This window comes from Pezoporus occidentalis, unplaced genomic scaffold (genome assembly GCF_034315485.1).
Source record: "Pezoporus occidentalis ecotype Australia unplaced genomic scaffold, CSIRO_AGI_Poc_V1 ctg176, whole genome shotgun sequence".
In the NCBI taxonomy this organism is placed as follows: domain Eukaryota; kingdom Metazoa; phylum Chordata; class Aves; order Psittaciformes; family Psittacidae; genus Pezoporus; species Pezoporus occidentalis.
Window position 1 is genome coordinate 1,834,433 of NW_026913596.1, and position 26,249 is coordinate 1,860,681.

Below are 26,249 nucleotides of genomic sequence, written 5' to 3' on the forward strand. Positions count from 1 at the left end.
GCTCCGCTGAGGGGGAGCTGCCGCCTCTTCCTGTTCCAAGAGCCGTCCCAGGCGGGTGCTACAGGCGCAGCCCCGGGATTTCACAAAGTTCTCCCTCGCCGCTCGCGGGTCTCCGATGGGCTCCTCCGAAGTGAAACGCTCCAGGTTATTCCAGCGAGCCCGGAGCTGTGACTCTGCTTTCGCCACGCACCATCCCGCGGTCGCCCCGTCCGCGCGCCCGGAACCCCCGCTCGTCCCGGCTGGACGCTGCCGGCCGAGGAGAGGGGAGGGAGCCCCGGGCAGGGTCCTTCTTGACTTGCAGGTCAGACTCGGGTTTCTCCTCCATATTCGCTCTTTTCTTCCCTCCTCCTCCGCCTCCTTTTTTTTGGTGCTGTTCAATCTAGAATGGCAATTTTAAAACCAAGGAAACACAAAGGAAACACTGGGAAGGAGACATTTTTAAAAAATATCATACAGCACAAACGAATGTATAGATTCCTTAAGCAAATGCTAGGCTGCACCAGGGGTAAAGTGTTCCATTTATCTTTTCCTGTGCTTAATTTAGTATTATTATTCAATATCAGTATTTCAAATGACAACTAAAGGATGCTGGACGAGGAGAATAACAACTCAGTGGGATCCAGGAGGAGAAGAGGCATACAGATATACACAGTACATACACAAGTGTACACAGCTTTACACCTTTCAGGGTATTTTCAGTTGACCTTCTTTCATATTTTTCCTACTTTTAAGACTGGTGTTCCAATGAACTATGTATCTATTCTGAGAATACTCCTTGGTATTGTTTTTCTCTGGCTAAACAGGCATCATCTAATTTACTACTAGCAAAAAAGTGTTTTCTGTCTTCAGCATACACCCGTAAAAATAGCAAAATTAGTCGAGGCAAATTGTACATACATAATAAATGTGTGTATCTTATACATGTGTAACACATATGTATGTGTGTCAGTATGTATACCTTTGTATTGTATACACATATAAAATGTATGTGTGTAGATATTTGTGTGTATTTTATGCACGTGTAACATATGTACGTGTGTGTGTGTGTTGTGTGTTGGTTTAAGTTCATTATGGCAGCATATGCTCTACAGGCATAGATCTTGCTACAGATTTGACCACAAAAGCAAGTTAAAATGAAATGGTGATCCTCTAAACAAATCACTGTGTTGAGAATTCTATTTTCTACAACAACAACACTTCCAGCACTCACTTTATTTGGTCACATGAGAAAGTTCTTTGCTGTCAGTGGTTCTGATACTTCAAAAAAGAAAAAAAGAGGATCATTTACATGCTTTCTCTAAATTCAGCACACTAGTTCTCTTTCTTACTTCTACCATCACATGCCTTTTTCAGCAAAAAACAGCAAGGTGAATGTCCATAAAATACTTAATGCAATTGTGATGGGAGGATTGTAATAATTTTTCTAAAAGAACCCCTTGCAACCAAGATATATTACAAGGGTTCTGGTTATCCCTTGAAAATAAACTATCCATCCCTTTCACTGGACATTGCATAGGGATATTTATCCAATTGTGGAAAACATCTAGAATGATCAAGGTTTCATACTGTAGATTTGGATTAACAATGTCATGATGAGTGGAAGAATCACATGCAGGGAGTTTTCCGTCGTCGCGCCTGGATTTAACAAAGCCTCCTGTTATTTTCACAGGACTGATTTAGCTACCACTTTGTATCTGTACTTCAGAAACAGAGGTGTTCTAAGATCCATTCCCACACAATTCGAAAATAAATGTGCAGCTTCTCTCAGATAAATAAATTACATTTGATGTATATGGGCCTTAATCATATTCTCGATATTATATAGAAGAAGGACAAATGCTGTGTTGTTCAGGCTTGGGCTTAGTTGAATGTGCATACAAGTATGTATTTAGGCTAAATAGGCTGTTACATATACATGTGCACCCCCAATCAAAATTAATAATTCCTATTGGCCAAAGGGAATAGAGGGGGAAAAAATAATAATAATAATAATCAGTAATGTTTAATTTCCTACAATTGTAGCAGAATATCCAGAACTCTTTACAATCAATGACAGATTAAATTTTCTCGAGATAGATTAAAAAAACCCAAACAATTAAAATGGCTACTAAAATATCAAAACAAAACAAAGAAGCACCGTAAACCTTTCTCATCTAATCCTCTTGCAAATAATTAAAGCCTTCCTTTAGCTACTGCCTTGGAACTGTCAAATAGTCCTAAAAAGATGGGCTGTGATACTATATGTTTCTTAAGCCTGTTTGCTACTCTGCTAAATGCTTGTGCTCATCTGTTTGGCTGCAGTCACTGGTGTTTGTGAAAATACCCATCCTACAATTGGCCCTCGTACATGGAGCTCCAATGGATCATCAGCATGGGATGAAGCCATGCTTCAGCATGACCAGACTGTCAGGTCAGGGTTATACAGTTTGGAACCTGTAGTAGAGTTGGCACAGCAATGTAATAATGACTAACATGATACCTAGGTCAGTATTTCTGGATTTTTTGGCCATGCCAGTCTATCAGAAGTTGATGGGCTCCTCACACATCTGCACATTTTTACAAGTATCACTTAAACATTATTAATTATTAAATCATTAGTTGCGATTATAATAATTATCTAGTTAATAAATACATAAGTATAATAATTATAATAATGATTCTCTGAATCAGTACTGTATTAACAATTCCTAATTGCTAGAGTATTTACTCATTACAGTGGTAAGTAAAAGTCACAACTTTGAAGTAATGTTTTACTGTAATTAAGACCAGAAACCCACATTTCAAAACCTGTAAAGTATTTTTCTTCTGGAGCACTTAACAGATGGGAGTTTCCTGATCACAGTCATCCCTATTTTTGTAACTGCTACCATAAAATAATGCATTGGAGGGCACAATTTGATGACATTGAGGAGAAACAGACTCCTTGATTTGGGCCAGATAACAAGTTTACATACTCCTTTATTACCTCAGGATTTTGAGAGCATATCAAAAGGACATTATTTAATTTACAGTTGCACTGCACTACCTGATATATTTAATAGATCATTTTCTAAACAGGACAAGTGGTTTTACTGACAGAAGAGAAAGATTTCATATTGTTACATACAAATTTTAGAGGCAAAAGATGTACCACACAGTTAATTAGTTTCACTCATGATTCCACCTAAATAGCTCATGAAAGACTGTTCTGGCAATGTCACATGTACCCCTATTTTTATAAATGGATTTGGAAATACCAGTAGCAATTACATGTTGGGAATACTTAGCTCACTTCAGAGGCTGTACTTTACTTGCACTGTATGAATGTCCCATGGCCCCAGCACGTGTGTGTCTGTATTTAATAAATATCAGTATAATCACAACATTAATTCTCTTTTCACTTAAAGTGCTGGCTGAGAAATGTACTTTTCATGTTTCCAAATGTTCTGTAGAACACCTGGTTCCTCCTTCAGTCCGCACACATTTGTCTGACAATTATGGAGTGCAATGCGACCAGGCACTTTGCCTTCTTTTTCTTTGTGCAACAGATTTGGGATGAAATTCCCCAATTTGCCCCTGTGCCAGGGCTCATTCCAGGACTGGAGGTGACTGTCTTACTCCAGTGGTGTTGCTCTCAGAGGTGTGCTCCCAGCAGATGCCATTGCAGGTCATTCCTCAGTGGAGTCCTCTGGTAGCAAGTGCCCCTCGTTCTTTCTTACTACATCTGTAAGGATGACCTGTTGGTCAGATGCTTGCCCATGTTTTTGCCATTGTTTACAGGCTGGTGTTGATCCATATCATAGAACAGGGCCAGAGAAATTGGTTTATGTAATTCAATATGAACCACACTGCAGAAGTTAAGATTCCATTATTGGCATGCCTTCCTGCCTAAAAGCTGGAAAGCTCCATATATGAGCTACTATCACCTTGGAAACAGTCAGAAAAGAAATACCAACTGCCTGCAGAAGCACAGTGCACAGACACAGAGCAAACTGAACTGTCCAGTTCTACTAAGTTTCAAATTGATCATGAAGTGGTACTAAAGGAATGGCACTGAAATGACTCTAAATTTAATTCACAGTAAGAAAAGAGTAGGATTTTGATTTATACCTGTTTGCTCTGTTACCCAGTTTCTCAGAGATGTATCACTGGTGGTCAGTGCCTACAAAATCCATAAGAGCAGCCAAAGTGTTTTTGTACATGTGGATCTTAAAGCTGGAGTAGTCACTGACTTCAGTTGACAGCTGCAAGTTGTGGATTGGGAGATAAGAACTAATTTAGCATATTCAGAAGAACTGCAGATACTTTCTTCTCACATCTATATGGGAAATAAAAATCTAGATTGCCTTTCTCTAGTGACAAATTATTCACTCCCACAAAGTAATGGCCAGTGGCCAGGAGATCATGTAGTCAGATGTATCTGGTAGTGTGCACTCTGAAATGACTCCTGCTGATTGGGACTGTTGTAAAACTACAGTAACAAAACATCTGGTATACCTGAATTCAGTTGGATTAACAATTTGAACTTTGTTCCTCTTCAGAGTGACTACTACATCTACACTTCCTAAAGAACAGCAACTCAATTTCTAATCAGCTCCCAAAGCTGTCTCTGGCAGTGCCCATAATCCATTGTGGTTTACAGCAAAGGTGCAGATCAGCTATTCTTTTTTGACTCGAGCACTGGTTAGTGTTTTAGAAACCTTAGAGGTTAAACTCATTTATTTATTGCTAAAACTAGTTATCATATTTTGTTGTTGTTATGAAAATCATCCAAACAGTTGTAAACTGGGATTGAATAAATACCGTGAATAAAAATATCACAAGAAACTGAACATCAGTGATATTATCAGGTGTTCTTAAAAGTGTTTTCTTGAGGGGAAAAAGACATGTTTGGATCTTTTATGTTCTGACTATTGGAGTGTGAGAACTGGGAGGTTCAGAGTTAACTAGCATTATATCTGTTCTAGATCAGCAGAGAGAGCTATACAGCTAATCACTGCGTATTTTTAGCCTACATTTTGTAGCTTTAATCCTGCAAATGTCTGTATGTAATTTGTTTTATGTAATATGAATAGATTCCATAAAATCAAGATTCCACCATCCATAGAGCTAAGAATGTCTAAGTATTTCTAAAGAATTAAGACCTATAGTATAAGTGTGGGACAATGAATTGGTCACTGTGAGTAATATATGCTCTATACTGTGGGTGCCAGTGGAAATAAATACTTAGGTTAGCAGCATGTGCATGGTACTGAAAAACCAGACTTTACTTCTCCGAGCATCTATAAAAAACTACAGAAACATTCTTTACATTTAGGAGCATGTCCTGGGTTTAGCAGTAGCGGTCAGTTTTTCTCCTTCTTGGTAGCTGGTGCAGCACTGTGTTTTGACTTCAGCCTGGGAACAGTGCTGATAATACTGATGTTTTCAGTTGTTCCTAAGTAATGTTTACCCTAACCAAGGACTTTGTGAGGCTCATGCTCTGCCAGGGGGGAGGGGAGGCCGGGAGGGAGCAGAGACAGGACACCTGACCCAGGCTAGCCAAAGAGGTATTCCATACTACAACACGTCATGCCCGGGCGGGTGTTACCTGGAAGGACACGGGCTTCTGAGTCCCACTCGTTTCTTGGCGGGTGGTATTGTATTCTCTTCCCTTGTTATTTTCTCTTAATCATTGTTGTTGTTCTTGGTAGCGGTGGTGATTTGTGTTGTATATTGGTTGCTGGACTGTTCTTGTCTCAATCCGTGGGAGTTGCACTCTTTCGATCCTCCTCCCCATCCCTTCGGGAGTGGGGAAGGGGAGACCCCCTGGCGTGGATGGGTGGGTGGGTGGGGCTCGATTGCTTCCAGCCCAGCACCACTCACTGGGAGTGAGTGAACAAGCTGTCTGGCTAGGGTTTAAACGACGACAGAGCATTTTCAGTTAAATACATCTGAGGATGCCTTCTGTCTCTGTGTACAGACCAGTGTGTATTTAGGTACAGAGCTTTGCTAAAAGACTGATGTCCCATTGGTTTAATGATAGAATTACTTTGAATCTTTGAACACCTGAATTTCTCTAGCATGCCATTTAGGCCTAGTGCCAGCAGTAAAGGGACAAGAATCTGCTTTGCTCTGAATTGAACTGCACTGTCCCTTAACTGTCAAGGTAATACAAGAAATAGAAAAGGAACCTAGTTATTACCAATGAAGAGCTAAAATCTGGTAACCAAACACACAGCAGTGAACAGAAGATTCTTCTGAGGAACAAAGTATTCCGAGACACATGTTAAATATAGATATTTGGCTTTGTTGTGAAAAATACCAAAACATCATCTAAATAATTTAAAATTTAGTGATTTTATGTATACTTATAGTGTATTAAGATGTTACAAGGAACCTCAGACCCAGCAGTTTCTGCTGAAGCTAAAGGAAGCATTCAGAATGTGACATTACAAATGGGCACCATGATCAGTACACAGGCTTTTTGCTATAAACTTTAATTAGTAACTAATGGTGACATACTATTGTCAGAATAGTCCAGGCTTACTTCAGAGAGGACATTTGAGACAGCTTCATTCTGGATTGAAACTCGGAACTTTTCAGTATTCTAAAGTGTGTGTACTCCAACCTCAAATCTTTATAAAGTCAGGCAAATTCGCTAAAGATTATTTCTAATTATAATGCCACCAACTTGCTTAAAATTTATAAATGCATGTAGAATGAACACTAAGCTGAAAAAACCTCATTAAATTTACCTGACATCACCTGAACTGGTGCTCAAGACAGACTGGGCAGTGCCCCTGGCACAGTTGCTCACCTGTGTGGTAACTTGCACCAATGCCACCAGAAGCGTTAATGCTCTCGGATCTCTCAAGTGCCAGTCATCTTTTGGGAGCACGTGTTAAAGCTCACAGAAATGTACGAGAACACTTGCCAGTCCAAACGGGAAAGATGCTGTGTGTTGCAGTGGCTCATATTTTAACTTACACTACTGAAAGTAAAATCATCGTCAAGCAAGAAACCCCTGACCAACTGTTCAGCTGTTTCAAATCTCTGTATTCACTGGTTTGATTAAACCCGTGCATTCCGCCCTGCGCTCTGCGGATTTAGGAAAGGGCAATCTTAGAGGCGGGAACTCGCTGTGGGGAGCTGGGCTCGCGCTCTGTCAGGAGGGCCCGCCCGGCGCGCACCACCACCCCGCATGCCGAGGGGGTTCCAGGCAAGCAGCTCCGCCCTCCAGCAGCGGCTGCAGGAGACGCGCTCCCCCCGGCGCCCCTGCTACTGTCTGCGGTGGTTTGCTCCGTTGCCGTGGTAGCGGCGCTAACGGTCGTCAAGCGCGGCAGTGGAGCTGAGTGGCTGTGGGGGCAAGATTTGAGGTTCTGAGGTGAGGGCGGGCGTTGCCACAGTAGGTGTGGGGTGTCCCTTGTGTGGGGTGCCGCTGCCTGACAGTGGGGATCCCGTGTCGGGATGGTGTCTTGGCATCTGTCGCTGGCCAGGGGTTTCCTTGCGGAAGGCCTTCGGGCCTCGCGCCATGCTGTACATTTTTAATTTACCCACAGCTCTGTTGTGTCGGTGTTGGACTCGTGCTACCTGACAGTGCAGTTCAGCAGAAAGTATTCTGGCTGCTGCTGGCGCATTGGCAGCTTGTTTTATGTTTGTGTTACTTTTTAGCACCGCTGGCGTGCTTAACTGTAGCCTGTTGCAGGAATTCTGTCTTGGCTTTAAGGTGGTTCTTACAATTTAGCCTACCCTGTACTTCAGAGTCCATGGAGTGTTTTCTCTGTGCCAAACAGGATAAAATAGATCCTCTCTTCTAGTTCATGTTTTGAATTCTGCAAAAGGATTCACAGAAATGCACTCAAAGCTGAGCCATCACCTTCATTAAAATCAATCAGATGTACAAGCTTCTGTATTAGTAAAAGATCTTAATGAAATGCTCAACGATGTGGTAATAACTCATTCTAGATGATATATAGAATTTGCTGAATTCTAATAAATTTTATCACTATTTGAGAATGGTTTACCTAACAGTGGATGGCTGCATAGGATACAAGAGCAATCGGAGTTGTTCCGTAACCATTCTGAGTAATGTGGTTGCTAAGTGGATAAAATACATTCAGGTTTGTTTTGTTATTGAACTGATAATTATAAAATCCAAGAACTAAAACGGCAGTGTCCTTGCTTCTCTATAAGAGATCTATTGAAGTGGATACTCATAATGTGGGACTGGTGCAAAGGTTTGTGCTTGTATCCAGTTCTTTCACATGCATTAAGTAATTAATGCTATTAAATCATCTCAAGGGATAGTCGCCACTACTGTGAGTTCCTAGAGATTATATATCTATAAAGTATGAGTTCTTTTCTTTCTCAGCCTGGTTGATTTGAAAGGACTACCAGTATGGAAGATAATGAGAGCAGTTACAGTGAGGTAGAAGAGCAAAAATCTTCTCTACCATTTCTGGAAGAGGAAGCAAAAGAAGACAAAGCTGGTCAGCTCTATAATGTGGAAGAATGGTGGAAAGGTGAAAATGAGGAATTATTTTGCTAGCTCACCAAAATAAATTATTTTAATATTTTAAGTACTTGTTTTAATATCTATTAGAATCCAAGGTTGAAGAAGAGTTGACTGGTGGTGGCAAGATGGGAAACAAGGACACCTCTGAACGAGTTGGAGACAAACCTGGTTCTAGCATGTAAATAACTTGTTACTGTTTCTAACAGAACTTCCTTTAAAGTGTTAACTTACCTGGTTAATTCAGCTGTATGTCTGTTGTTCGATTAGTCATAGGCTATACAGACCTCTCCACAAAAAAAAAAAAGTTGATGATTGCTATTAAAACAATGAGCTGAGTAAGATTAAGACATTTATAATCTGAAGCTGTTGTAGGTATGTACATAGAACACAATGATTGCACCACGTTAATGTGGGCTAATTAGCTTTCCTCAAAGGAGTATTACACTAATCAGTGTTTACACTTTTAAAACCCATCCAGCTCTTTGCAGTGATGCATAGTGTTTGGTTTGTATTCCTCTGTGCTTTTGTAGAACATTAGGAGCTGCTGGAAGAAGACAAGCTGGGCTGCTGAAGTGCTGCATTGTCATTTTTCTTAATTTTTCTCAATTAGCACAGAATTGGCACAATGACAGATTAGTACTACACTGATTTTTATAAGTAGGTGATACAGAGGATTTATTCCTGAAGTAATAAATTGACATATAACAGAGGTCGTGAATGAACAGGAATTTAGTGGTTTGAACGTGGCCTTAAGTAGTTGCTTCTGTCTTCACAAATATGAGTCCATGTTTCGGCTTGCCTTGACAAGACTGTTAATTGCTGTTCTGGAATGACCTGGCATGATGAAAGTTTCCAATAATGGTTATTAATATGTGTATGTGGGAAGTTGTGTAGCACATATACCTACTGCCAGTAAATGTTGGCGGTTTTACCATTATCAACAGAGAAATTCAAATGCATCAAAATGATGTAAAAGTCCCCAAACCTTCAGACCTCTTCTTGGTATATGTTTAAGCAAACCGAAATGGTAAGAGAGATTAGCTCACCCCACAAACCCATCAGCTGTATATAATGTTTTAAAATAGTTTAGGACGTTCCCTCTAAAGTTTTAAACTATTATTCAGGAAAAGTAGAATCTGTAAACCCCAGCTATAATCAAGAGGAGCCACAGGCATTTCAAAGCTGAGACATATAATTAATACATTAACTGTGGGTCTAAAATGTCCAACATTAGATACCCAAGTCTAAAAATTTCAGGTTAAGTGCATTTAGGTAAACTTGTACAGATTATGTTTGTTTTTTTCCTTATTTATACTGGTCATATTTGTGACTGTTCTGCTAGCACAAGAGTAAAACAGAAAACAACCCTCAAATATGTAAGTGGATGATGTACAAACTTCATGTAACTTTTCCATTTCTTATATTTTCATGTGCTTCAATTCAAAGGGAAAGCTTGAAACAAAATCTGGGTGACATTAATAATATTCAGGCCATGAAGCATAAAGATAGAATCTGCTTATTGCGCTTACAGAGGAACCTAAAAGAGCTCAATGACATAGCCAGAAAAAAGGAACTTGAGGTCCAAAAACACAGGTTAGTGTTTAAGTAAACATAATCCATCAGCATAAATCACCATCCAGTACTGGGATACTGCATCTCTTAAAAATATTAGAGTTTATAGATTCTTTTCAGGACAGTAATGTGATGCAAACACTTGGTTAATATAATATATTCAATATATCCCAACCCCTTGTAATGAATTAAGGATCAAGGATAAAATTTAATTATGTACTTGAAAAAATTAAATACAGAAGTGAATGTTGAAGAGGAGGTGTTTGGTCTGGGAGAATTTGATGTGAATTAGATGTATGCATGATCGTGCTGGTTCAACAGTCAGCTGGAAACATCAAGTGGAAAATTAATTGTAAACATTTTCTTAATTGTGATGGAAATGATGCATTAGAATCAGTGAAGATACTTTAAGCACTCAAAAATGAGTGGTTTTCTCTGTTAAGGTCACAAAGATATTCTTTAGTAACAAATATACCTGAAGAAGGCTGATGTAAGAAGATGCTGTTTATGCTGTTGTCTTTTTTGGTAATATCTGAATATGGATGAAGTCAGAAAAAACTCTTGTTACATTTTTCGGGACTTTTGGAGAAAATGTTTGATGTTAACAAGGACTTCTGAAGAACCTCAGAGTAAGATCTTAAAAGAAAAATTGTGGGGAGTTGGGGACTTGAAGGAATCCTAGGTGTGAATCTTCTTCCACAATGAAGAGTTTCATCAGGAAGAGTAAAGAATTTGCAAAATACGAATAATCCATTTATTTCTTGCAGAGACAAGCTGAGTACCTATCAACTGCGGATCAAGATGCTAGCAAAGCATCTGGATTATGTAGGCACTGAAATTGAGAAAGAGGAGGAGGCTGGCAACATGTAGGTAGAGAGTATTTCTGGATACCAAAGATTACAGGCATTCACTAGGCTTATCTGTATGTAATTAATGAATAATGGTGCATTGGCTTGGGGATTGTTAATCTCTAAGCTTTCTGGGCTAGAGGTAATATTCTGTCAGGTAATTCAATGCAGAAAAAAATAAGAATGGATAGGAAAGAGGCATATATTTTAAAATATAAAAACAAGAGGTTATTTACCCACTCCTGTCAATTAACATTTATCAGGGTCACAATCACTTCTGTTCAATGTGATGAACCAACACCAATGTGCTATGGCAATTTCAGTGGTCATGGTTTTGCTTCTCGTAATTATTCCAATCAGGATTCATATATATATCTGCCATTTCTTTGGTTGGTTTGTGTGTCTGATGTTGTGAAATGCATGAATGCCTCTCAGGAGTAGTTCTGCATACAGGAGCTGTGCTGAGACACTTGTGCTGTAAAGTGGGAGGCGATTCACTGTGCTCTTCACATTTGGTTTAAATAGAAAGAAGTGGGTGGCTTGTGTACCAGGCACCAGTGTATTGTGAAAAAACTTTGCAGCTGCATTTCATGACCTGTGTTAATCTTCAAGTTAGTATATTGGTGAATGATAGAATTATAAAGGTGGGTTAGCTACCAAAATGGAATAGCTGCTTAAAGAAAAATGATTAGTTGAATGCTAATGAACTTCTTGATGGGTGCTGGTACTCCCTGTTCAGAGACAGTAACAACTACTAGCAAAGACAGATAAGCATTGTAGTTCTTATGCTTATGATGGGTCAAATTGTGAAGTCTAGACATGCAGAAAAATAACAGTTCTCACAATCTATTACATTTAGCAAGTGAATAGTTGAGTAAAAAGTCTTAATACGTTTCTAGCTTATGCAGCTCAAAGGCATCATGTTTTAGCAATAAAGAAAATACCAGCTACCATTAGCATTACTGATGCCCAGTACAAAAATTCTGAAGTTTGAGTAGTAAGTTCAGGTAGAAGATCAGTTTTCAATGTTAATTTAGAGGAAGGGAGTTTACGTTGAACATAGTTCACTGTTGATTGTGTAGTACGCTGTCTACTGGTTTTCCTGGATAGAGACCACCAAGGATGATAAACAACTGTGTGACAATGCTGCCATTGTAAGTGGAATGCATGTAATATTGTAATACCTTTTTAAAAGCAAAATCATACAGAGTTTTCCAGGTTCACCTGAACTTATTTTCATTAATATTAGTACTTTTACTAGTGAGAAATTAATAGTCATATTAAGTTACAGGTCCGTGCTTTTGAAATCAGTCCTCCTCTGTACATTGAGTGCGGCCTCAGCAAGTTTGCCGATGACACCAAGCTGTGTGGTTTGGTTGATACGCTGGAGGGAAGGAATGCCATCCAAAGGGACCTTGACACGGTTGTGGGGTGGGCTGATGCCAACCTTATGAAGTTTACCATGCCAAGTGCAAGGTCCTACACCTGGGTCGGAGCAATCCCAGGCACAGCTACAGGCTGGGCAGAGAAGAGATTCAGAGCAGCCCTGTGGAGAAGGACTGGGGGGTGTTGGTTGATGAGAAAATGAACATGAGCCAGCAGTGTGCGCTTGCAGCCCGGAAAGCCAACCGTATCCTGAGCTGCATCAAAAGGAGCATGACCAGCAGGTTGAAGGAGGTGATCCTGCCCCTTTACTCTGCTCTTGTGAGACCTCACCTGGAGTATTGTGTGCAGTTCTGGTGTCCTCAACATAAAAAGGACACGGAACTGTTGGAACAAGTCCAGAGAAGGGCCACGAGGATGATCAGGGGACTGAAGCACCTCCTGTATGAAGACAGGCTGAGGAAGTTGGGGCTGTTCAGCCTGGAGAAGAGAAGGCTGTGTGGAGACCTCATAGCAGCCTTCCAGTATCTGAATGGGGCCTATAGGGATCCTGGGGAGGTACTCTTCATTGGGGACTGTAGTGATAGGACAAGGGGTACCAGGTTAAAACTTAAACAGGGGAAGTTTAGATTGGATATAAGGAAGAAATTCTTTCCTGTTAAGGTGGTGAGGCACTGGAATAGGTTGCCCAGAGAAGTTGTGAATGCTCCATCCCTGGCAGTGTTCAAGACCAGGTTGGACAGAGCCTTGGGTGACATGGTTTAGTGTGAGGTGTCCCTGCCCATGGCAGGGGGCTTGGAACTAGATGATCTTAAGGTCCTTTCCAACCCTAACTATTCTATGATTCTATTTCAACCAACGTATAATGGTTTATAGAACGCTTCACTTTTGAATGAAGAACAGATGCTTGGAAGGCAAAATAAAAGACTGCATAAATTAGAGGAATTCTAATACATAAATCTCAGCCTTAAAGCTATTTTCCATTGTTGCTGATCTTGGGAGAGGGGTGTATTAATTTTTAACCTTTATTAGTTCCAGTTTCTTGCTGATCGTTTCTTTTTAATGTTAACAGTGCAGCCTCGTCCCGCCTTTGGGCAGTGCACAGGCGACTGTGCACTGAACTGGAGCAAGAGAAAGATTTGGAGTTGAAAATTGCTTTGACAATAAAGGATGACATGTAAGTGAGGGCATGAGGAGACAATGTGATGGGAGTTAGTCTTTATTATGTTCTTCAGATGCTGTATTAAGCAGCATATTAAGCAGTACTGTAGTGATTAACTTTTGAATCTATTAAAAATTCAAAAGTTAATCACTACAGGAGTTGTTTGTAAATGTTGAGCTACATCATTTGAGGTCATGTGAGTTTGGCTGCGAGACAAAGGACCTGGAGAGCAATTTGTAGCATGAAGAGTCCATTGCTTAGAAATTTGGTTGCTGTGGCTTAGTCCCTGAGTTGGTTTTGCACACATAAATGAAGTTTTCATTTCATTTAGGGTTATGCATAAAATGTGGACCTAAACCATTTTAAATGGAAACTAAGCTGGACTAAAGTCAGCATTTCAGTGGAAACAACTCACACTTTGTTTTAAAGGCTTGGAATATGGCGCATAGAAACTGAGCAGGGAAAATATGAAACTCTCTATGAACGACTTAAAAAAGATGAGGAGGAGCTAGAGATGAAATACCAAGACCAAGCAGAAGTGCGGATTTGGGAGGCAAAAATAGCAGCACTGCAAGCAGAAAAAAATCAACAGTCTAGAGCAAAGTAAGTGCCTAGAAGACAGACTCTGCTTCCTTTCTCTGCATTATTTTTAGCCAATTCACTATTTCAGGTGTTGAGAAGATTAGTTAATTCAAATACTAGTGGTATTGTGTTTCTTAGCTGGGTGTTGCTTCAGGAACATTTTATGAGGAAATGGAATTAAATTAAGAATTGCCCACAGTCTTGCAGTTGTGCAGGTAAAGACTTCTGAGCTATGGAAATAAATGTGCTAAAGACAAACTATGAAAGCTTTTTGTCAAAGGAAATGAAGTTTATTAGATCAGACTGACTGTGTGCGTCTGCATTTCTGTTGGCTGCCGGGATCTTCTGAACTGATGATCAAGTTCACTGAGTTTTCTTGAAAAGAAAGCAGGCACTGTGACACCCCTTATTAATTTGGCTGTGGGTTTTGTGAAAACAAGAAATTGTACACGGGAAAGGCAGAGACTAATGTCCTCCAGCACGTATTAATAAACTCCCCAACCGCACCCTTAGATGTCATTGTGTTAAAATCAAGGTTTACTTACTCCTGTGCAACTGTTGGTTTGCCTGTGTTTTGTAGAAAAGAGAAGGAAGCCCAGAAAGAATATGAAGAAAAGCGTAAAAAAATACTTGAAGATGCCAAAAGGAACCATGAAAAAGCATTTTGCTTCCTGAGAAAGAGCATGGCAAGGTTATTGTTCACTGCTTTTCTGTCATTGTACATCCTCTGGTGTACAATACTTTATCCTTTAGTCTTTGGAAAATATTCATTTTTCTGCTAGGTGTATCTTACGTTACACTTGGAAATCTGCCACAGTACCAGTGCTATGAAGCAGTCAAATCTTACATGGCAGATAGAGACTTGGAAAGAAGAAAATCCACTCACTATCCTGAGACAAGCTTCAGATTCCTTGTAGCTGAAGGGACTGTCTCTTTGAGATGCAGAAGGGTCTGACTATTTATAGGCATTAATAATAATTTGAAACGTATATATATATGTGTATACACACACCCTCTTTCTAGTTTACCATTATATTAGCTGCAGTATCTCAGGCTTGATCTGTGGCCACATATTGCTATCTTTAAGAGTTCAGAGAGTTTCTAGGGTTTATTTTTACTGTGCGTACAAGTAATTGGCTTGTATAAAGTTCACTATGTAATTGTTTCAATATTGGCTATATGAGCAAAACCTGAGTTCTTACTTTATTTTAGTAACTAGACATATGTCATCATGTGGAACACATTCTTCGTATGCAAAATTTACAAAAAAAGTTGTTGAGCAAACTAGTTGAAAGCCTGTTGGCACTTGGAGCTTGAGCGGTACCGAATATAGAAGAGTCTTCCAACTGTTCCACTTTACCCACACCCAGCAGCATAGTAAACACAGAGGCTTACAGGAAGAATGTTTGGTGACATTGACAATTACTACTTGTCAGGTTAAACATTCTAATACTAAAAGCTTTCCAGGATATGAGCCTGAAAGATTTTACTTTGCTTACAGAATTCGTGAAAAAAATGCAAAGGAAGAAGTGAAAACTCGGGAGCATATGGAGAGAAGGATACAAGCTGTGCTTTCCCTGAAAACCAGCCTAACTTCCAATAGGGTACTGCTGCTGCCATGGCTTAGGGAATGAAGAGATTGACTTGTTAGACTGTTAGGGTTTAATGCAAGTAATTTCAGTTTTCTTGTCAGAATTGTTGTGTGATGCTGTCAGATCACCAACCAAATCTCCTCCAAATGTGGAGAATTTAACTGTGGGAGTAATGGTGTTAGATTTGTATGGGCAGATTTTGACACTTGTACTTGGGGAGTTTATTCTGTCAACAGTATAATGGTTCTGGTAGGGTAGCTCCTTTGCAAATGATGCATACTGCAAATAAGGTCTCTGAAAACTCAGCCAGAAGCATTTTCAGCTATTTGGATCCCAATGTGGAAATGCTTCATACAGAGAAAACATATGGAAGCAAAACAGTTACTTAAATTCAATAATGTGAATTAAGAATTTCTGAGCTATTCTGCTTTGCTTTTCTACTTATGTTCTGTAGAATCAGAGTGAATGATCTTAATACCATTTTGATTAGAACTGTATCTTTTCACATTGCTTCCTTGAGTAGCATTTCAAGGACAGGCTAGAAGGGTATGGAAGTAGCCCTGACCTCGTTAGAGCTTTCTGCATCTCAGCACACCATGACTGCTGTGTATGTTAAAAACAGTAAGTTCTACTTCACAGAAATCTACCACAATTTATACTTGGGTAAGGGCACCAACACTAGATTCTCTGTTATATATTCTTTAGCATGCGACTCAACTATGTAACTGGTTTCTATGGCTTCATAGGAAAAACTCCAAGCTCTCCGGGCTTGGAACAAAGCAAAGGCCTTAGAGGCAGAGAAGCAGGAGATGAAAATGAGGGAAGCTATTCTAGCAGAAGAAGGCAATGTTGCCAAGGAAATTTTTCTTCGTAAACAACTGCTAAAACATGAAGAAGAGAAACAGTAAGTATTCATATCTGTATCAAAGTTTCAGCTACTTACTGATGCTCATGCAGGAATATGTTGGAGCTCTTAGCCACATTCTGAAAACATGAACATCTAGGATGCTGTCTCAAGGGAGTGAACTCATGCGCTGTATGTGTGATATTTGCAGAGTCGGTTTTAAAGTGATTTAAACTTTGAGCTTAGGTGTATTATTCAGAAAACTATAGTTAGGAGCCAACATTCTGTGAGTAGTACAAAGAAGATAAACTACTCCAGGAGGGAAAATCAATGAACCTAAACTGGATGCCTGAAGTAACTGTACTCTCCTTTGTGCTTTTTCTGATTGAAATTACTCTTCTGCCTTTGTAGCAAAGTTGATAGGAATGTACCTGTATCTCACCTTAATTATTGTTTTTAACCACTTAAGATGAAGAATTTGAGCTAAAATACCAAACAGGGTGGCTGAAGTGTGTTTCTGCATGCTGGATAGCCTACAAGTGCAGTAATCTGTAGCAAATGATAGAAATTCAGAAGTAAAGATTCAGTAAGTCTTAAGTTTTGATTAAATAAAGCTTAGCTCTTAATAGCTGCGTACCACCACTTCTGCTATCCCTAAATATGTTCTAAAATTCATGTTAATAAAAGAATCATATCAGTTTGTAGAGAGCTGCTGGAAATATCCAACCCTATGTTCAATCCTTTCCACCTTGCTTCATTTCTCCCCTTTCTTGATTCCCTTTGCAGGCCAGGGAAGATGACAGTTTGTTAGTTTTATTGTTAGTTGTGTCATGTTTCTCACAGCAGATCTTCTCTAATTTCATCTACTGTCCTGCTAATCTGCTGAGGAACTGCTTAGGTAGTTCTCCCAAGGCTCTGCCTTTCTCCCTTTCTGTGAAGGGATATTCTTAGTGTTCTCTATTTCAGCCTCAATATATATTTGTGAATTATATGCAAAAGGAAGTAACTTTTTAGTCCATAAAAATGTAAAAATAGCCTTCAAATTACCTTATGTCTTGACACAAATTACCACTGCACCCAATTTAAAGACTTTCTAAAGGCTCAAAAGAAACTGGACTGTAGTTACTATTAGTAAACAACCACAGTTGGTTTAGTATTTCTTTCAACATTGGATTACAGAGCTTTTAGAGAACAGCAAAAATCAAGAAAAATTGAGATTGTTTCTCAAATTCTGCAAGAAAAAGCTTCTATTCACAAGAGGAGAAAGAGCCAGTCCTGCACTAAGGCAACAAAGGGTGGCTGTAAACCTGAGGACTCTTTCCCATGGAGAATGAAGACATGGCAGTACATCGAGAAGGCCTGCAAACATTCAGCTGGAGCATCAGCTACTTCCTCGGCTGGTGAGAGAAGTGCTTCTGTAGGAGAGATTTCTGCAGAAATACCCCACAGCATGTTCAGTGAAAGCGGTGAAGATGAGGAAGATAGGGACAAGATCCTAGTACAGCCAGAGTTCCCAGGACTTTGGAGTCAGGAATGTGACTTGCACAAGGTAAATACTATGATATCTCTTATAAGAAATAAAAAAGGGAAAAAAAGTGGATGAGATACTTTTGTAATTGACTCCTTGTGAACTTAGTCCTTACAAAATTTTGATGGTATCCATAAAAGTATCCTGATAGATTAGAAAAGCTTCATTTGCCTCTCCAGCAGTTGAGGCCACCTGAATTAATGACACTGGCAAGTGCTGCTTTGGAACCTTACTTAAAACCAGTAATTATCTATTTCACAGTTAAAATGAAGACTTTAAATTAGCACATACATGCACAGATTCAGATATAATGACTATTGGATACTATTCTTGTAGCATTTGTTCTCTTAAAGAGAGAACGATACTTCAGTTTTAGTTTGGAGGTATGTGAACACAAACTGATCACACTTCCTGACCATCATGGTGGTTTTTACGGATGTTCCTTATTAGATACCTCAAGAAGAAATGGATCTAAAGCAACTGGCTACAAGGGTAGTGAAAAAAGGAATTTCTCAGAAAAAAAAGGAGGAATTCCCAACTGGAATTTTTCACAAGCAAATAGCTTCTTGTCATGAACATAAAGGATGTGCTTTCTATAGCAAACCGAGCTGCATTCATTTCAAGGTTAGTGGTCATTCTGCACAGGATCTCTAAAGATGATATGTGTATCTACTGTATATATATACACCAATGTCTTTGTCCTGGGTTCAGCAGCAGCAGTCATTTTTCTCCTTCTTAGTAGCTGGTGCAGTGCTGTGGTTTTGACTTTCAGCCTGGCAACAGCACTGATAACACCAATGCTTTTAGTTGCTGCTCAGTAATGTTTACTCTGACCAAGGACTTTCTGAGTCTCATGCTCTGCTAGGGAGGAGGGGAAGCCAGGAGGGAGCAGAGACAGGACACCTGACCCAAATTAGCCAGAGAGGTATTCCATAGCACAGCACGTCATGCCCAGTATATAAACTGGGGGCAGTTCCCAGAAGGGCTAGATCACTGCTGGGGTCGGAATGGGTATTGGTTGGTGAGTGGTGAGCAGTTGTGCTCTCTTCCCTTGTTATTTCCCTTATCATTATTATTATTGGTGGTAGCAATAGGGGTTTTGTGTTATACCTTAGTTACTGGACTGCTCTTATCTCAACCTGTGGGAGTTACATTCTTTTGATTCTCCTTCCCATCCCTCCAGGAGCAGGGGGAGGAAAGGGGAGGAGTGAGCAAGCGGCTGCATGGTTCTGGGCTGCTGGCTGGGCTTAAACCAGGATGTCGTGGTTTAAACCCAGTCAGGTAATTCGTTCACTCACTTCCCCCCCTTTTGTTCAACTAATAGTATTGAAATAAAGACCTTTTTTTGGTGGCAGATAGCCTACAGCACCCGGGATTCCCAGGCGGCTCCCCACAGCCTCCCCCTGCTCTCAGAGGGACGGAGAGGAGAATCGAAAAGAATGCAACTCCCACGGGTTGAGATAGGAACAGTTTAGTAACTAAGGTATAACACAGATCACTACTGCTACCACCAATGATAATAATGATAAAGGAAATAACAAGGGAAGAGAATACATCATCTCACCACCAGCTGACCGATAACTCGCCCCCCAGCCCGACCAAGCTCTGACCGATACCTCCTCCAACCCTGCAGACTCCCAGCCCTTCCGGCCCACTCCCAGTTGCATCCTGGGCATGACGTGCTGTGGTATGGAATACCTCTTTGGTCAGTTTGGGTCAGGTGTCCTGTCTCTGCTTCCTCCTGGCTTCCCCTCCTCCCTGGCAGAGCATGAGGCCCACAAAGCCCCTGGCCAAACCAAAACATCGCTTGTTATCAGCTCTGTTCCCGAGCTGAAAGCCAAAACACTGCACTGCACCAGCCACCAAGAAGGGGAAAAACGACTGCTACTGCTGAACCCAGGACACAGGACAATCTTGATCAAAATTCTGTTGCACTAGGAAGAAAAGAATAATTTCTTGTTGTCTTTCATAGGTCTTCAGTCAAACCTGAAACAGTACTTGCCTTTTTCTTTAGCAATCTCTTAGGTAAATCATAGCCAGATTAAATCATAGAATCATAGAATAGAGTTGGAAAGGACCTTAAGATCATCAAGTTACAACCCTCCTGCCATGGGCAGGGATGCCTCATGCTAAACCATGTCACCCAAGGCTCTGTCCAACCTGGCCTTGAACACTGCCAGGGATGGAGCATTCACAACTTCCTTGGGCAATTCCAGTGCTTCACCACCCTCACAGTAAAAAAACTTCCTGCTTATATCCAGTCTAAACTCCCCTATTTAAGATTTAACCCGTTACCCCTTGTCCTGTCACTACAGACCCTAATGAAGAGTCCCTCCCCAGCATCCTTATAGCCCCCCTTCAGATACTGGAAGGCTGTTGTGAGTTCTCCACACAGCCTTCTCTTCTCCAGGCTGAGCAGCCCCAGCTTTCTCAGCCTGTCTTCATATGGGAGGTGCTTCCATCCCCTGGTCATCCTCGTGGACCTCCTCTGGGCTTGTTCCAATAGTTCCATGTCCTTTTTATATTGAGGACACCAGAACTGCACACGATACTCCAAGTGAGGTCTCATGAGAGCAGAGTAGAGGGGCAGGATCACCTCCTTCAACCTACTGGTCACACTCCTTTTGATGCAGCCCATAAACTACTTAGTTTTGCTATTTAGGTCTGTGAAGCACAACTATGGTAAAAGCAGCTGCTTTTGTCATTACATGTGTAAATGCTACTTCTGTAATTCACGCCAGTTGTTATGTTTGGTATTCCAAGGATTTTGATGTTGGTCAAGTCTACAAAAAGAAGATAGTCTTGATAAATGCATCCTACAGTGTTAATTGCTGCAGACTAGTGGGAATCAGTGAATGGCTCAAGGACTTCATCAGTGTTCAGTAAGTAAAATTAACTGTTGCTTGTTTTACCTTTGTACCACAGCAGGAGATGTAACCAAATTCTGTAGCAAGTGAAACATTTCAGTAAATACATCTAAATTGCTATATTCTGTTCCTGTGTGATGAGGAAAAGAACTGCGTCTCAGAGCTGAGAAGCAAGAGGTTTACAGAGCCTGGGCTGCAGGTCATTGGTGGTAGCAAGGGAACAGTCCCTGACCTATGGAAAGCAGCGTACACCTGTGGTGGTTGCCAGCCTCAACAAGTAGAGAGCTGTTTTCACAAAAGTCAGACCATTTTAAAAAAGGGGAAAGGGCTTCAGTTGGTACAAAGAGGTAAAAGGGGACCCAAGTTTCTTTCTAGGGAAAAGCAAATCTTTCACAAGCCACCATCCTTCACAGCATGATTCTGACTCAGTGTCCTGATAGGCATTTTACTTGTATCACAGAGTCGATGGAATGAGGCACTGAAACGAATGTCAGTTTCCATTCAAGATGACCTTGATGCAGTTTGCAGCAAGCAGCACATTCTCTTAATCGTTTGCAGCTACCTGCTTGGGTTCCCCCCCCCCCCCGCCTTCATGTTCTCTTTGGACAGGGGAGATGTTACAGAGCAACACGCAAAATGGGTAGTGGCAGAAGACTGCTTCCTAGTTGTTCAAATAGGTGTTGATGATATTACTGAGCCCCAGCTTCACCTGTTTAGCTAGAGTCTCTTCGTCTGTAGCAGGAAGGCAGTAATTTTTGCCTTTTAAAAGTGCTTTAAGACTTTCCGAGTAGAAGCCTCAGTGAAGAATCAGCCTTTGCAGTTTTACAGTTGCAGCAGGGTTCTGTAGTTCACCATTAATCTGTCACTCATTCTGACTTTTCTATGTAATTAATGCAAATGGGGGGAAAAAATAATAATCTGCCATTGTTCCCAGAATAGGAGCCGAATGTTTCATACATAGCTCTAATTTGAAGTTTTATGTTAATTATCTCTATAGTTTTGACCCACCTGGAAAAATGTCTCCGGGAATGTCGTGTGAGGTAGTGGTAACATTCAAGCCAATGGTGAGTGCACCTAAGTGCTAAGTTACACAGCAATGAGAATCCTACTATAGTCCACTGGTCTGATTAAAAACATTGTTAATTTAACTGTTAACAAGGAAACAAAATGCCTTGCTAGAAAAGGTGGTCCTTGGACAACTGCATGCATGTTGGAGCTCTGTTGAATTGTTAATAAGGCATTTTCTAAGGGCATGTTTTAGAAAAGTGCCTTTCAGTTAAGTGTTCCTGGAGTATGTTTTGAAACTTGCTGAAGATCAAAAGATTTGTATCCCATGGCTAAAGCTACCGGAGACTTTAAAGTGGAAATGTAGAATCTGTACAGATACATTTAAAAATATTTAAGAATGAATAAAAATATTTTTCATCAGAATACACAGGCTAAATCTCTGCAAAATACTTGGTTGGGATTTTGTTGTTGTTTCCTAGATAAACGAAACTCTGGAAGGAGAAGTCTTGTTTATGGCACAGACAGGTTCTTTCGCTGTCCCACTGAAATGTACAGCCAAAAGATGCATTGTAAGTGACTGTTGAAAATTGATAACACAATGTTATGTTGTGAATGGAGGGAAGAGAAATAGTGGCTGGAAATGAGAGGTTTTTTTCCTTGGATATTTTGGGAATTCCATCCCAGACCTGCAGTACTTTAACTTCAATATCCTATGTAGACAAAAATCACACAGTATCTTTCTATCTTTTCTAACATTTATAAAAAGCATATAAGACCTCCTTTCTTTCAGCATCTCAATCTTCTGAGAGTATGATAATGAATTTTAGGTAAGGAACATAATATTCTTACTGCTAAGAGATGGACCTACAGATAGCACTAACCTTTTTTAGCGACCGACCTTCTGGTACAAACTAATATGTAGTCACTGTATAATGTTAAATGCTGCTTGCATCCCAGCTTGGTACTAGTAGAACCATTTTTCTTTAACACAAGAGTAACAATGTTGAATTGGAATGTAAATATGACCTACTTCCAGAGTGACTACCTGAAGACTTAGGCAAGCTGCTACTATGAACAGAATTTAACCTGTTTTTTCCATTGTCATACACTGGACTGAAATGGAAGTGGCTCAGTTTAACGGGAGGTTGTAATGAACTGGCTTCTACAAAAAGGCAGGAGGATACCCACGATTCATGTTGTTGTTTGATACCCTCTTTGAAATAAGAACTTTGAAGTCTTATTCTTGAAAAGGTGGATGCTCATTTAATGGACATTGCTGACTATCTAGGCCAGTAGTAATTAATGGTTTATCTTACCACAGCTGGCACTAGATAAAGAGCTCATTGACTTTGGTAGCCATGTGGTGGGAGAGACAATTTCACAGACCATCAGCCTGACAAACAGTGGAGCTTTGGGAACGAGATTCAGAGTTCGAACATCAGCAGGTGATAGACATACAGAAAGACCATCAGCAGAATCGGCTCATGGAAGAATGGTAGGTTCAAAAGCATTTCCCTAAATTAATAGAAAAATTCCCCTCTCTATTGATGGCTGTTACCTGAAAACAATAACAATAAATAATGTTAAAAGAATTAAATTAAGAGCTCTCAAGCCAATAGTGGAATGAATGCAAATGACTGTAATATCGTGTCTTGTGGAACATCCTGTGTGGGGATGAAGCAGAGACTGTTGAAGAAACGTACTAAAACTCAGACATTTGGTGCACAGCTGACAAAATGTGTGGTATTAGACCTGCTATTTATTGTTCCTACAGCACATCAGTTCCAAACTTGACAAGAAACTGAGGAATCCTAAAGCTGTACTCCTCCATCTAGCAGATAATTTTAGGTGAAAAGCACCAAAAAGAAAAAAATCCAAACAAAGCCGACTACCCACACACTGTGGTAGGAGCTCATGCCTTGCAATTCCTGTGTTAATGACTATCATGGTCATGAATGTTCCTTTTTCCTCAAGTGTCTCATAGGTAGTACCCATAAATAGGTTTCACAGGCCCTTGACTGGGGACAAGATCACTACTAGGTTACATGTTGTTGTTATGAGGTGCTTATGTGTTCTTGTAAACGCAATGCACACACTTCATCTTTGTTCCATCAGTGCAGCCTAATTGCTTTGGTTTTTGAAGAGCAAGTGGTTCAGATAGTTTTCAAAATTCTCTGCTTGATAATCTAACCGATTTTTAAGTTCTAAGGAAAGAGTTGACCTCTGGAAGCACTATCTTGAATAATATGTACAGTGAAACTGTGGAGTTGCTCACCATGGTGTTCGACTCTCATGCTACCCTTAAAAGCATGGCTCAAATAAAGAATTTGTGAAAGTAAATACTGTATCCATGGTTCTCCTTCTGTATTCTATCTCTTGCAGGTATGTAATAAACAGAAATATAGGTTTAGCGGTCTTAGTTTTGACATAGAGCTGCCTGTGTTTCAACAAGAAAAATCTTGATTCTGTTAATTGTGAATTAACCGACACCATATTGTATGGTTCCCATTATATCATTTACCTTTTTAGGGCAGCCAGCAAAAATTAAATCTGCTTATTGATAGAGGTCTAGCAGAATGTGCAGTTTTCAGAAAGTGCAACACATTTCTCCATTTATAATGTGGAACAGTTGCAAGAAAACACAAGTCTGATTTGCAGCTGCCTGATAAAATTGGGGCTTTTGCAAGCTAGGTGAGTAGTCACAGTAGAAAATATGTTTTCTGTATTTTCTAATAGGTTACTCAAAATCTCAGTGACTGTGTCCCTGAAAAGGAAGTCAGCAACAGTCCTGTGAATTCTGTGACTGAAGTGAAGGAACAAATTGGTTCTAACCATAGTGAAGAAATGTCCTACTGTGCAGCCCAGGTGGAGTCACAGAGGACTGAGACCAGCCTGAGCAGGAGCTCCACAGGTAAGATCGCTGGTCTAGAAAGTTGGCAGTGCAGTTCCTCGGTAAAGCGTTATCCCTTTGTAGAGTTTCCTGTAAAGAACTGTGGAATTCAGTTTGCAGAGTTACTCAGTAAATTAAGTAGTTCATCGTTCTAATAGTAATGTTATCTTTCTTTGTATGCTGCCTCACAAAAAAAACGACTAAAAATAAAATACTGACACCATTATATCAAAAGCAGTAGTGACTCTCGCTTCTCATTAGTGATCTGTAATTCAGTCTTAGAAGAATACAGAAACCAACTAACTTACAGAAAATGCAAAATTGTTATCATCATTCTTGTCTCAGCAACTGAATACTCACTGCTCAGAATAGAAATCCACATGACAGGTTTATTTTTATAGTCTGTAATTCTGGGAACACGGAAGCAGAAAGATGAACCTCCGCAGACGTTTTCCATATCATTCCTGATGTTTACTAGGGGCTTAATGAAATCCAGTGTGTAGAAGAGACTTTCCTAATTTCTTTATATCTGTATTCTTTAACATTTCTTCTGGATATTGATCATTCCAACTTTAGGAAACTAAGAAGTTCCATGAAAAAGTTGCATGTGTTTTTTGATTTTTAAATCTGGGATCTGTATTGTGAAATGGAGTGATTCCATAAGTCATGGTGGCTGTCCCCGCAGAGCACATACCTTTAGAGATGTTTTCAGACCTTAAAACCAAATGTATATTCCATGGCTGTGGCATGTGAATGTACCTCATGACACCTTGATCTTTTTCCTGGTTAATGTGAAGCAGGTGGTTGCCAGTTGGTTACAGCCATGCAGTCCAGAATTAGCTTTGTCTCTCTCAAGATGCATCAGTTTAAGGCACTTTGAAGCTTCAGTGGGAGACTGTTTAATTAGAAGCAGTTTTGAAGATCAAGTGAAGCAACACTTCCACCTGCTTTGCAGGTCCTCCTGTCTGCATTGCCTCGTCCCACTGAAATTGTTCTCAAAGCCTAGTTCATGCTTTCAACTGAGTTTTCATTCCTTGATGTAACAATCTTCAGTATAAACTTCAGCCTACTGAAACATTAATCCTGTTACTCTGCAGTGGAAGGCTCAAGGGCCTAAGATAGACCTTCTGGACTAGGGCAAAGAGGACCAAACAGATTTCCTTCTGGACACTTATTTCTCCATCACTAGTAAGCATTGTTGGATTTGCAGTATTGACCAAAATTGATGTACTTCTGCTCTGATATTTTCTAGTGAAAAAAATCACATATCCAGCATTGTGTTGGGTCTATATGTGGGTTGTTCTTTTTTCCCTAGAACATCTTGGTCAAGATACGTTGAATTCCAGATCAGATCTAGACACAGACACTGCACATAATTTAGTGGAATTTTCTCCTGAAGAAACACCAGTTGAAATTATGCTTGGAAAGGTAATGAATATCCTGAGCTACAGACAGGACTTTCACTAGTCTAAGTCTACATCAAATAAATTGCTTTGG

At 40.1% G+C, this 26,249-nt stretch overlaps 1 protein-coding gene and 1 long non-coding RNA gene across 13 annotated transcripts in view; one reads left to right on the top strand and one right to left on the bottom strand.

The window, feature by feature from the left end:
* CFAP74 (cilia and flagella associated protein 74) overlaps nucleotides 1-26,249 on the top strand; it is a 51,994-nt gene that overhangs the window by 4,116 nt on the left and 21,629 nt on the right. For 6 of the 10 annotated variants that reach the window (XR_009964045.1, XM_062614595.1, XM_062614592.1 and 3 more), the window contains exons 1-18: nucleotides 4-301; nucleotides 8,333-8,483; nucleotides 8,564-8,654; nucleotides 9,923-10,069; nucleotides 10,816-10,914; nucleotides 13,352-13,456; nucleotides 13,871-14,044; nucleotides 14,604-14,714; nucleotides 15,525-15,627; nucleotides 16,362-16,519; nucleotides 17,639-18,008; nucleotides 18,438-18,611; nucleotides 20,751-20,869; nucleotides 21,852-21,918; nucleotides 22,342-22,431; nucleotides 23,184-23,357; nucleotides 24,599-24,773; nucleotides 26,068-26,180. Coding sequence is in view for 9 of the 10 variants with exons in the window: in XM_062614595.1 (XP_062470579.1) it covers nucleotides 8,360-8,483; nucleotides 8,564-8,654; nucleotides 9,923-10,069; nucleotides 10,816-10,914; nucleotides 13,352-13,456; nucleotides 13,871-14,044; nucleotides 14,604-14,714; nucleotides 15,525-15,627; nucleotides 16,362-16,519; nucleotides 17,639-18,008; nucleotides 18,438-18,611; nucleotides 20,751-20,869; nucleotides 21,852-21,918; nucleotides 22,342-22,431; nucleotides 23,184-23,357; nucleotides 24,599-24,773; nucleotides 26,068-26,180 (2,394 nt within the window). In the remaining variant the exon portion in view is untranslated. The other 4 variants (XM_062614593.1, XM_062614594.1, XM_062614597.1 and 1 more) reach the window with 4 other exon arrangements.
* Nucleotides 8,137-25,661, bottom strand: LOC134161605 (uncharacterized). Of its 3 annotated transcripts, none has more exons than XR_009964052.1 (2): nucleotides 25,512-25,661; nucleotides 8,137-8,419 (listed from the first exon to the last, which is right to left on the bottom strand). It is a non-coding gene; the product is annotated as an uncharacterized LOC134161605 (long non-coding RNA). The 3 variants fall into 3 exon arrangements; XR_009964053.1 differs by lacking the exon at nucleotides 25,512-25,661 and adding an exon at nucleotides 23,615-23,706; XR_009964051.1 differs by lacking the exon at nucleotides 25,512-25,661 and adding an exon at nucleotides 16,559-16,670.